This window comes from Rhinatrema bivittatum, chromosome 12 (genome assembly GCF_901001135.1).
Source record: "Rhinatrema bivittatum chromosome 12, aRhiBiv1.1, whole genome shotgun sequence".
Lineage (NCBI taxonomy): Eukaryota > Metazoa > Chordata > Amphibia > Gymnophiona > Rhinatrematidae > Rhinatrema > Rhinatrema bivittatum.
The window spans coordinates 31,198,794-31,212,016 of NC_042626.1; the positions used below are offsets into that span (position 1 = coordinate 31,198,794).

A 13,223-nucleotide genomic window follows, 5' to 3' on the forward strand; every position below is an offset into this window, starting at 1 on the left:
ACAATTCTGCATGTTGGAGCCATTGGATGACATCATCCAGTTTTGTGGCTGATTATTCTGCTATCTGCAGAGAATACCCATTACAGGTAAACAGCTTAATTATATAAGTATAACCATGAGCATGAAGCTCAAAGATGTAGGATTGCTATTATAAGCTAAAGTGTTTTTTTTCTAGTTTTGCTGCTTTTTTTTTTTTTTTAACATGATACTTTTAAAATGAAAGGAAGTGAATATTTTGATTTAATTACTTTCTGAAACTGGACATTTCCAGGATATCAATGTTCTTATCAGATTACTTGTAAGCAAACTGAATGTTCTGTTCAGCCTGTAAAGCAAATATTTTTACATTGTAGTCTTCCGAGGGCTGCTCTCTTCATCTCTCACAGAGGCTGAGCCAGTTACTGAACTATGAGATCCTTGAAAAACCCATTCTCTCCAAAGAATCTGCCCCGGGGCTCATTCTTGCCACTGGTATGTTCTTTCTTATTCGGCATTAATAAATTGGGTGTTCCATTGATGAAACAAAAGCTATATTTGCACTCTGATCTCAGCTAATTATTTCTGCTTCATTTGTAAACACGTTTTTGCTGAGCAAGGGTTGTGGCTGAAAATAAATTGTTTTTAGAATGAGAAGCAGTTTGAGAGAATATTAGCAAGCAGGTATGTTAAAAATTCTTGATATTGCAAAAAGATAATAGCAGGCATTAGTTTTTTGTGAATATAAATTAGTATTTTGTAAAGGTTTGGAAAGTTTGAGAAGTCAACCTGACAGATTTTCTAAAATAATACTTAGTTAATCCTTTGATAAGGTAAGGCACAGACTCACCCTTTTTCTGTCTGGGCTTTCTGTCGCTGAAATGGAAGAGAAGGCCATGTTGCAGGCTCTTCATTAGTGCATCTGAAGAGAATGCAAGTCTAAAAATTGTGTAGGGCACATCTTTTTTGGTAGTCCCCCTTCATGTAGGCTCAGTGGTTTTTGTACTTGAAAAGAAGACTAAAAATCAAAAGACAGAATCGGTGCTGTTCTGAATCTGGTGATTTATTGATTTGGCACAAGTGTGCAGTGCTTGGTCTTTGTGATTTTTGTCCTGAAAAGGATTAATCTGCAACTTGTCTGACAATTGTCTTTCTACATCTTTGACAGGAATACGAGTTTGTTGTACTGATTCAGCAGGAGGATTGTTTTTCTTACACAGAGGCCTATGCATTAAACATAGCATGCACTTTTAGGCCCTCATGTTCAGGCTTAAAATAGCAAGCTATGCATTAAGGCCTTTATGTGCATGTTAAAATGGTCTGGAAAGAAGTTAGCATGAGCGTGCTAAATTAGCATATCTATACATGCAAATGAAGGATTGTCGTATGCAAATGACAGTTGTGTAGTCAAGGTAAGTAATGTGCTATGCTCACCCTCCATGGCATTTAACAAGTGCACACTAATGGCACATTATTTAATAGCTATCTTGAATCAGGTGATAATTTTCTAACATACATGCTGTTTAGAGGGCTCAACCTTCTGCAAAAGAAAGCCACAGACAGGAAATGACACTGTAAAACTTGTACCTATTGTCCCTTGGGTATGATCAGGGATGATTCAAGGCAATCTGCTGCCTGAGGTGAGGGATGAGATAGCGCCCTTCCCCCAAGGCATGGTAAGGCACAGGTCAAATCGGTGAGAGGGCAAAAGGAGAGGTCCCTTGAAGTCTGGCATTTTGGGTGATTTGAAATGCTAGGGAAGGGGGGAAGCAGAGTCAGGATTCCCAGAAGAGTGACAGAGAGTATCAGTGATAATATTTCTAAAAAGTTGGCAACTCTGTCTCACTCCCAGTAACCCTACAAACCTGCCTCCTATCCTTTCCCAGCATCTGCCCTGGGGAAGTAGGAGATGGGTGAATCATGAGGGTCTGTGAGTGTGGTGCATCTCTCAGGGCTGGTACAAGGGAATTAGGAGCCCTAGGCAAACCTTACAGCTTTGTTCCCTGCCTCCAGTCCCCACAATTAAAAATTATACATTAATAATAAGAAAAGGACATACAAAGTAGAATTTTATGAGATAAAAACATCATTTACAAAATTTATATTATATTTATATGCCCTATTATGATGACAACCACAAAACAATGCAAAAAACATGCGGAACCCAAATGGTACTAGGCCTATTTTAACAAGTATTGGATTAGAATTGGCCCTCTGAAAGCCATGAGTAAACTTAAATACAATTACAATATAATAAACCTCCCATACCAAGACAACACTAACTGTCCAGCACTATTAGGAAATGAACAAACCAAGCTGATATAGATCCTTACACAGAAATTATAAGGTAGCAGAATATTTTACCTGGTCACCCATGTAGAACACAGACAGATCTTTACCAAATACAGAATAAAGATCCATAAAATAAATAGAGCATGTAAACAAGAACTGAATTGGAAACCGCAACAAGCCAGACTCTGTATGCAGTGCAACAATGGAAAAACTGAAATATTACTATTCCTTATAAAACATCAATCTAACAGCAAAACCATTCTAACAAAGAACAAATATTTTAAAACAGGTGACATATAGAACAAATAATTAAAAACTCATACATTTTTTAAAATTCCCAAACACCAATAAAATATTTCAAAACAACGGACACATCAAACAGCACCCAATAATTAAAACTAATAAAGATAACAAATATTCCCCATTTTCCATACCTGGGAACCTTTGGTTTCTGATCACCTTGAGATTGTTGTGGATTTGTGAGAGGATGTGGAGATGCACAAACTCATATTCAAACACTCTAACAAACACACGACCAGTCACGCTCTCTCACACATCCCCTCTTTCTCTTATTTGCACACATGCTCTCGCACAAATACACACTTCCAGTTTTCCTTTCTTCCATCACCAGCAGCTCTACCAGGGCCTCTCTCTCTCACCTTTATTTCTTCAGCTGTTGGCCCTCTCTCTCATTCCTTCCTTTCTTTCTTCGGCTTCCCTTTCTACCACCGCTGCTCCACCCTTCAGGTGTGAAACCCCATCCCTTCTCTCTCATTCACCCTTCTCTCTCCACTCTGCACCCTTCTCTTTGCTCCATCCATCTCTTTCACTTCCCCCTCTCACACCGCCTTTCATTCACTCCTTTCTCCTCCCGTTCACCTCACTCTTTTTCTTCCTTCCCCTCTCATTTCTCCCTCTGCTCTCTCATCCCAACCTCTCCCCTCCTTTTCCTTCCTCGCTTGATTGGTCCAGTCAGGTCTTCTTTGGTGTGGCCTTGACTCCCAGTCAGTGGCTGAGCACCTGCAGTGCCCTATTGGTCTTTTTCTATGGGTGAGGCTTGGCCTCCCCATTGCACTCCCGGTAGTGATTCGCCGGATCCCACTTTCCCTTCCCCTTTCATCCCTCATTAACCCACAGCTTCTTACCCTTCCCACTTACTCATTCACATCCTCTTTCCTTTTCCTTCCATTCCTTCTCACCTTCCCTTTCCTTCCCCTCTCACGTCATACTCAACCCCTTCACTCTCTCTCAACTCTCCTCCACTTGCTTTTCTTCCTGGCAAGCCTCTGCTCTGCAGGCAAAGGGTGGAAACCCAGCCAGTGTACCTTTTTTCTTTTTTTCATGGGGCTTGGAAGCCCCCACTGGTACATGGAACTCTCTGCCTGCCGGGCAGTCAACAAATCGCGCCATTCTCGTCTTACCAGTGGGGCTGGGAACCTCACCAACACATCACTAAATCGTGCCGTCCTCTTCTTGCCAGTGGGGGTGGGAGCCTCACCAGTAAACTGATTAACTGCGCTATCCTCAATGGCACATTCATAAACCACGCTGTTCATGTCCTGCCAAGAGGGGAGGACTGGGAGCTTCACTGGTTCCTCTACTCACATCGCTGTACAGGATTTTTACTTATTTTAGTCTGGGAAATGAGGTGGTCACCGCAGAGCTGTTTTGGGGGGCACTTTCTGCTGCTCCAAAATTTTGCCGCCTGAGGTAGAACTGCCCCTGGGTATGATTACATTTGATCAAATTTCTTTTCCCAAAAAAAAAAACCACAGCCAACACATACACTCTCAGAAATATTTATATATGCTTATTCACACCATAGATATGTATTCTCAAACAAAAACAGTGACTGATCACAGAGGCTCTTCAAGCACCGCTTCACATTACACCTCACAAAGTACAATGCACGGATTTTTTATAATGGTTTGGAAACATTGATTTCTTGCTCTCAAATGAAGTGCTCTGTGCTTACGCTTCGTATTAACTATAAGAGCCGTTGGTGAAATGTGCTGTTGTGTGCAGCTTAATTACAACACTCCGTTTTAAGCAGACATTGGATCAAAAGATCTGCCTAGGAATATTGGTCAAGATTTGACTCTTGAATCATTTTCACTATCATACTATATTCAGTCGAAACAGTCGACATTCACTACATTACATATATGTGTGCCTGAGAGCACAATCTATACAATACGCCATTTTAAGAGCCCCTGATGCTGCCAAAAGGGCGGGCACTGTATATTAATAAATAATCTTTCCAAGGCATCGGTCTTGTTTTTCTTTTTTCTCACAACTGAGCATTGCAGAGCTTCATCTTGAGCAGCAGTTTTTGTGGAGGATCAACCCTTACCTCCTGGCTATTCAAAAAAAAAAGGCAGGGAATCTCCTTTTAGGGCTCCCATCACTCCAGAAGTAACTATTTAGTGGGCCTCACCATTTTCCTCTTGCACCCCCCAAATTTGTAAAGAGATTTTGCAGGGCATCTGCAGAACAGGAGAGAGACAGAGGAGGGGGAGAGAATGGCAGAGTGTGAGAGGAAGTAAGAGAAGACCCACTGACACATACTTGGAACACTTCAAAAATAAATCTATATTTACACAAGGCACATATATTTCCAAGCACTAGGTTGCCAGAGGACAAAGGTGTTTTCTGTAATTAACATTGCTAGTGTGGCCAAAAACCCTTGGTATATAACACTTATGCTATTTAGCCAATGCATATTTGAGTTTCTATGTACAGTAGCAGCATGACCTCACTATCAGGGACATTCCTTTTTTTAATTTTTCACTGTGACTGTGCTAAATCTTTTTATGTCTCTTGTTAAATGGCATTTTAACATACACATTAAATATTTTTGCCAGGCCAAACCTTTTTTTTAATGCAAGTTTTATTGCATAGGCCCGACATCTGTGCTTGCTTTTTGTTCTATTAAATAATTCCAAATGTTTTCTGCCTTTTAGGGACAGTTGGAAAGAATATGACCAATAAAACAAGCGTATATGTTTCCAGTAGTGCAGGAGCCAGATGGCGAGAAGTAAGAATATATATATATATATATTTTTTTTTTTTTTGCTATGGCAACATTTATGTATTTTGCATGCAATTTCCTTTCAATCAAAGTCGCTGATCCTGTAATCCTGGAGATATTTGTTTTTTAATGGTTAACACAGTCTCCAAGAACAAGCAAAATAAATCCTTACCAGTGGGTGACATCTGTGAAGCCCAGTTTGTAAGATGTTACAACATAGATTCTAGAAGCTTTTGGCATGCCCGACTGAGCATATGCAGCATGATTTGTATCGCTGCATTGTGCAGGGCCCCCTCAGTCTTTGTTTTTCTGTGGAGCCCATGGTCGCTGTTTCTAATCTCTTGGTGAGGGAAAGTTCCTCAAAATTCATTTTTCTCATGCATGGCCTCATGGTTCACTTGATTCCACACTTCTTAGCTTCTTCATTAGATAGTTTGAGTGTTTTCAAGTTTTATTTTTCATTGGTTACCAATTGCACTGATATCAGGGCATCAGTCGGCATTGGTCAGGTTTCGGTTGATTGAGTTTGATTTTGCCTCACTTGTTTTTCAGCCAATGTCCTAGAAGGCCAGCAGTTTCAATAAGCACATGATAGATGTGTGCTTTGCCTGGGGGAGAACCATAACATCTCAGTATTTCCACAAATGGAATCATGACCCTTAGAAGATGTTGAAAAAGCTCTTTGGGAGAACTGAGTTCAGCCCATTAGCATCCAAGGCATCAGCACTGAAGGCGAGGAGCTGCATTGACCACTGGCAGTGTATTGGCATCAGGAGGGCATTAATCCTCCTTGATATTGAGTGCCCATAGGAGTGATGAAGGAATAGGCCATTGTCCAGCAACTCCTACCCAAACAAAGCAAAGAGTTCCACTTCTTTAGTTCTGACATTAATGATATGCACAAGAAACAAAGCGGTAGCCGATCCAGTGAGCTGTGTAACAGTGATGACAATGGGAATCGGATAAAAACAAGCCCTTTATTAAAACGCCCGACTCTGGCCAAGTTTCGCTCCCTTGCACAGAGCTGCCTCAGGGGCAATTGATTCAACCAGGACTTGAAATGGTCAATGTAGAAAATATCGCATTGGTTGTCAGCTTAGATGATTTCACACCGAAACAATTAGATTTTCTCTTATCCACATAGTGATGCTATGTGATACCAGCAATGAAGTCAAAAACGTTCAGTGTATATTAAATCCAAAATGACGAGCAACATTGACTTCAGTCTGTCTGTATATGGTGACAGGAGATGGGAAATTCTGGCTGCTGCCTTGAATACCCCTGATAAATCAAAAATAACCAAAAAAAAATCCACGTAGTGAGAAAAATCCACAAAATATCAAATAACACCCACTGCTTATCAATAATTTATAAAATGATACACTATATCTTACTTCAATAAAAAAATATATATTTTAATGAGGTTGGAGGTGGTTTCATATGTTGTTATTGTTAATGGTACCAACCAGGTTACCTTAAAACAAACATAAGAATAATCATTAACCACCTCAAATACCTCCTTTTTGAAAGTCAATGTAGTGTATCAACAAATAGTGATACATCATCAAAAACAATCCATCAAAGCTGAGATCTCTTCTTCATTAAGAGCAAAAACTTAAATATATACGCCTTGTTGGTGGTGATCACTTTCACTTGCAGAGTCAGTGAGCTCCAGGCTCTAGTGACTTATCTACCCTATAATAAGTTTCATCATAATAGGGGGTGGTGTGCATCCATCACCAGTCAGTTGTTCTGCCAACGTGCTTTCCAGGCCTCATGTAAATAAAGATGAATAAGCCCTGCACAATTTAGATCATAAGAGAGCTGTTGTCTTCTAATTGGAGAAGACCAAAACCCACAGAAGGTCTACCCGGCTTTTTGTTTCCTTTGACTGCAGTAAGCCAGGGATAGCTGTAATCCAAATGAAAACTGTAATTGGATAACAAGTTACGTCTCCTTTTTGTTACGCCTAAGCAGGACTGATTCTAGAAGGGTATGCCATGGCTCATAATGATAGCGCCATGGCTCATAATGTTAGTGCTATGGCAGTGTTGGTGGCCCATTTAAAAATGGTCTTCATTGAGGAGATCTGCAAGGCTAAAACATGGAGTTATATCCACACATGTACATCCCATTACTATTTGGACATTGACTCCTGAGGTAACAATAAGTTTGGTCAGTCTGTCCTTTAGGGTCTCCTAGATGAGTAGAACTTAACTCCATCTCCCCTATAGTACCCACCTTTTATTATTTTATGATGTCTTCAATAAAAAAAACAAAAAACTAGAATATGTGAATAAAAAAAAAGTGCGCTGAACATCACGCACATTTTCTTTACTCACGTGCTAAAAGACAAATTTAACTCCCAATGCAATAATCTGCTAATATGCAGTGCATTGAGAATTTTAAAAAATGCAAACTTAAAAATGAGTGCAAAAAAATGAATAGCGTGCATAAACTACGTTTAATGTATTCAAATGATGGTTTATGTTTATAAAACTTGATATATGTGCACAAACCATGATTAAATAGCACAAAGCAAGACTTAGGCACATAGATGATGTTTTGTGCATACAGAATGTGCATACAGTTTTGTGCACACAATGTTAATTAGGAGCATTGTGTGTGTAAAACATGAATTCTATGCATAAAAGTTGTGCTCCTATGAGTTAGGCATATAAAACACATTGTTTTATCTGTATAAATGCTGAGTACCAGGATGCCAAAATTCCAGGTTCAGTCCTCTAGACTATCGCTAGCCCAGAGACTTTACTTTCATCTCTAACCAGGAGTTAAATTACCAGAAAAACATAAGTAAAACCTACACATCTTCCTTGATTGTGATGGGATTTATATGGAGGAGGGCTGATCTGTGCGCACGTTTTTACTTGGGGTTATTGTGCATAAAATTCCTTGCTACATAGAAAGTACACAAAAATGTGTGGAGAAATGCATACTGATGTGTGCGTGCCCAGCCTAGTGCACCTTGTTACAGTGAGGCCTTAGTTCCACACAAGTTGATGAATGGTGGGAGAAATTCTTGATTATGTTGTGTGCTAACCACACAGCATCTGTTCTTCCAGCTCATCTGGAAGATTTTACAGACCACAGTAAAGTTCATTCTCCAGCTGCATATTGTAAGGCTTGTACTATTTGTTAAAGGTTCATGCCTAGTGATGGATACTGGTGTAACAAGTACCTGAATGTAATCTACTTTGAAGAGCCTGAAAAGCGGAATATAAATCAAATAAATTAATGAAATGAAGGGAAGGGAAGTATTCAGAATATAACACAGCTGGGCATTTATATCCATTGTCTGACACAGAAGTACAATGTTCTTGACTGTAGCCCATAAAGCTGGATGTAAGCTAGAATCGCCGCCAGCTTTACTTGTAATACATAAGACTGAAAATACCATCATCAGTATATCTATCAAACTGATTAACAGATATCAACACTTCTATCCTTCTTTAGACTGACACAACTGTTTGTCTTGTGTATTGAGGAAGTGTGAGGTGAATGCTGGTTAGCTATTTTACTTTATGCTGTGCTATGGGTATTTTAGATATTTTATAAAACTACTGTAGTGAACTGAGTTTTCTAATCTCCTTTTAGGCACTTACTGGACCCCATCATTACAATTGGGGTGATCATGGAGGCATCCTGGTAGCTGTTGCACAGAATACTGAAACAAACCAATTAAAGTAAGTTACTTCATCCTGTTTTACCTGATTGTCAAAAAGCAATTAGAAATTAGCTGAAAATTAAGACTAATGCTGGGTTAAGGGTGGCCAGCCTTTCACATATCAAGAGCCAAGGAACCAGAATGCACAGTACCAAACAGCCTCACATTTTCAAGGGGGGGGGAGGTCCCCTACCCCCACCATTTTCTCTTTCTCTCTTGCTGCCCGCCCCCCCCCCCCCCCCCCCCCACACACACACACACAAACAAACATACACTCTGCTCAGGATCTTGGTTCTTTTCTTAGATCTCCTGTGCATTTTCAGTGTATCCTTTTGAAAGATTCTCTTTCACCACATCAGCTGGTGTGCCTCAGTGCTCTGTTCTGTTCCATCTTCTTATAGAAACATAGAAATGACGGCAGAAGAAGACCAAATGGCCCATCCAGTCTTCCCAGCAAGCTTTCACACATTTTTCTCATACTTATCTGTTACTCTTGGCCTTTATTGGTAACTTTTTGGTTCCAATTTCGTTCCCCCCTGCCATTGATGCAGAGAGAGTGCTGGAGCCGCATCAAAGTAAAGTATCTAACTTAATTGGTTAGGGGTAGTAACCGCCGCAATAAGCAAGCTACTCCCACTCTTATTTGTTTACCTAGCCTGTGCAATTCAATCCTTGTTGGTGGTTGTTTGAATATAAATCCTCTTTTCTTCATTCCCCTTGCCATTGAAGCAGTGAGCTGTGCTGGATATGTATTCCAAGTGAAGTATTAGGCTTATTTGGTTTGGGGTAGTAATCACCGCAACAAGCAAGCTATTCCCCCGCTTATTTGTAAATGCAAATCCTTTTTTCCACATTTTCTCTTGCCGTTTAAGCATAGAGCAATGTTGGAGTCGCATTAACCATATGTGTGTTTATTGAATAAGGGTATTAATTACCAGGTAGTAGCCATTATTCCCGCAAGCCACCCCCATGCCTCTTCTCCTCATTCACATCCTCTAGATTTTATGGATCTACAATGTTTATCCCATGCCCCTCTGAAATCCTTCACAGTTGTGGTGTTCACCACTTCCTCCGGAAGGGCGTTCCAGGTGTCTACCACTCTCTCCATGAAGAAATATTTCCTGATATTGGTTCTGAGTCTTCCTCCCTGGAGGTTTTAAATCGTGACCCCTGGTTCTGGTGATTTTTTTCTGATAGAAAAGGTTTGTCATTGACTTTGGATCATTAAAACCTTTCAAGTATCTGAAAGTCTGTATCATATCACCCCTGCTCCTCCTTTCCTCCAGGGTATACATGTTTAGGTTCTTCAGTCTCTCCTCATAAGTCATTCGCTGAAGACCATCCACCTTCTTGGTCGCCCTTCTCTGGACCGCCTCCAGAACTGAGCACAGTACCTGTAACTGAGCATAGTACCTGTAACAGGTGTTCTCACAGGACAGCAGGATGTTAGTCCTCACGAAACCCACCCACCACCCCGCGGAGTTGGGTTTGTTTACATTTACGTTTCTTATTTTATTTTTTCACACGTACTTTTTGCTGGATGCAGGGTCAGTGCATTGCTGGGCATGCCCAGTAGGTGCCATTCAAAGTTCTAGAAACTTTGACAAAAGTGTTCCGTGATTGGGCTCCATCCTGATGATGTCACCCATTTGTGAGGACTAACATCCTGCTGTCCTGTGAGAACACCTGTTACAGGTAAGCAACTCTGCTTTCTTCTTCTTAAAAATAATAGTACAACTCTTATTCACACTCTCATCATCTCCTTCCTAGGCTACTTGCAATCTGCTCCTCATGGGTCTACTACTGCATAATCTCTCTCCATTGTAGTCTGCTCAAAATTCAACAATGTAACTTACCTACCTTCAATACCTTCACGACCATATAAAGCCTCCTCTTAAATCACTACATTAGCTCACCATCCACATTTCAATGAAATTCAAACTTCTTATACTTGTTTCCAAATGCATTCACTCTACAGTGCCCCATTAGCTCTTCTCTTTCATTGCCCCATACACTCCAAGTCTCATTCTTTGGGCAAGCTGCTCTTATTGGTGCCATTTTCTTCCATCGCCAAATCTTGCATCACAAAATGCCTTAAATAGTCTTCCTGAACATATGTACCATGCACCCACTCTTAAATTGAAATCTAGCCTAAAAATTCAATTCTTGAGGCCACTTACAAAACTTCTTCCAGCACATAGCCACCTTAACTTATTCACTGGCTAAAGAGGTCTCATTCCTCACAGCTTTACCTAATTAAAGTTGCCCCTCTCTTTGTTAATCCCACCTATGGCTCACCTGGCTTAGCTTTTTCCTATCATGATCTTGCTGAATTAATTCTACATCTCTTATTTGAGTTTTATCTATCTGTGTTTGTCTTGACTAGAATGTATGCTCCAAGGAGCAGGGATTGTCTATTATGTATCTGTGTAAAGTGCTGCATATGCCTAGTGGTGCCTACATAAATAATGTATATCAGTTATGACATATTTGATAATTGAGTAAAGGTAATGCAATTGTAATTTATATTTAGTCCATTAATTGCTATTAATCAAGTTTACTTAGGTAATAGCCACTGCTATTACTAGCAATGGTAACATGGAATAGACTTAGTTGTTGGGTACTTGCCAGGTTCTTATGGCCTGGTTTGGCCTCTGTTGGAAACAGGATGCTGGGCTTGATGGACCCTTGGTCTGACCCCGCATGGCAATTTCTTATGTTCTTATGTTTTTTTAGTTATTTTCATTCTATTTTGAAGATAATTATGTAAGCATTATGGTCTTCAAGACTCTAGGATGAAATTAACATAAAGTATGATATATGTATGTATAGTTTACAAGAACATCTTTTGTGATTGTATTTTATTTGTGACCATTTGTTTTCTTCCACTCCAGGTATAGTACCAATGAAGGAGAAACATGGAAAACATTTAATTTCTCTCATGAGGGGGTGATTGTTTATGGGTTGCTTACAGAGCCTGGAGAGAAAAGCACTGTATTTACCCTCTTTGGTGCATACAGTAATTCCTGGGAGCACAATTGGCTGATACTACAGGTCAATGCAACAGCTGTGCTTGGTATGACACTGGTACATTAATTGACAAGAACCTAGTCTTATCACTGTACAATTTTCTGACTTCTGAATTACTATAAAAAACTAGAATGATACTGTATATGCACAGTTCACATCATAGATGTGTCACATACTGCAATGTGAAATTTATCTTGCACATTTCTAGGACTTAATATGTTGTGGGGGTTTTTTTTAACATGCCCTATCTTCTGTTGTTATTGTCCTTTAGAAAAAAAATATAGCATAGTGCTATCCTGAAATATTTATGCAAGGAATAAGACATGACAAGCTTTCTTGTAACATTGTGTGAATGGACTCCTCGAGGCATCCAGTTCTTGCTATTCAACCCTTGGAAGTTCATACTGTGTAACCAGACAATTTGGAACAGTGATTTTGTCATCATCATGCTTACTCTCCCTGGCAGATGGAGACAGAGAAGAAGCCTTTTTTTTTTCTGTGACGCTTGTAGTTACAGTGGTGCAGCTCCAGCAAAAAGCCATTTTCTTTCTCCTGCAGATGGTAGGACATACTGATCTAGTGCAGGTTTTGCCAGTCTGCCTGGTTGAGTAATTTGGAGCAGTTTTGGTGTTTGGTGGGCCAGGTTACTGGCTTCTAGCCCAGTGAAGCCCTATCGGGAAACCCTAGAGGGGGCTTGGTAGAGTTCAGGAGGCAGGGGAGCCCTGTTTTGTACCTCAGAAGCATCCTCTAATGAAGAAACTCTCCTTTTCCCCCCTTCTTCCTTCCATGCCTCTTATCGATTTACAGTTTATTTAAAAACATCTTTGAGAGAGAGATCTGGGAAATTTTCAGTGGTAGCAGCTGAAATAATCCACTGGAAATGATGTAAGTTTCTGGCTATCAAAGGACAGGGGGGGAGGGGGTGGACTTGAGCAGTTGAGATCCTCTCCCGCCTCTGTTTGCTGTGCAGTTTGTTCCAAACAAGGGGGATGGTTGAACGTATTTGATGCTGTGGGGTCTCTGGCAGTCAGCACTCTAGCAACATAGTTGGCTTCCTCCGCCCCATTTCTGAGAAGGGAAAAATGTCCATGAGGGAACCTTTGACAACTCCTGAATTGGCTGGCACAGGTGAAATCAATATGAATAGCTCTTTGAGTTTAGCCATGCCTATGCTTGAGCACCAGAATTGTGGTGAAAGCACCTCAGAAG

At 40.4% G+C, this 13,223-nt stretch overlaps 1 protein-coding gene across 1 annotated transcript in view; it reads left to right on the forward strand.

Moving 5' to 3' along the window:
* The window catches only part of SORL1 (sortilin related receptor 1), a 180,604-nt gene that overhangs the window by 62,352 nt on the left and 105,029 nt on the right, over positions 1–13,223 (forward strand). The window contains exons 10-13 of the mRNA XM_029573496.1: positions 354–471; positions 5,232–5,305; positions 8,915–9,003; positions 11,879–12,060. Of these exons, the coding sequence (XP_029429356.1) occupies positions 354–471; positions 5,232–5,305; positions 8,915–9,003; positions 11,879–12,060 (463 nt within the window). The remainder of the gene's footprint in view (positions 1–353; positions 472–5,231; positions 5,306–8,914; positions 9,004–11,878; positions 12,061–13,223) is intronic.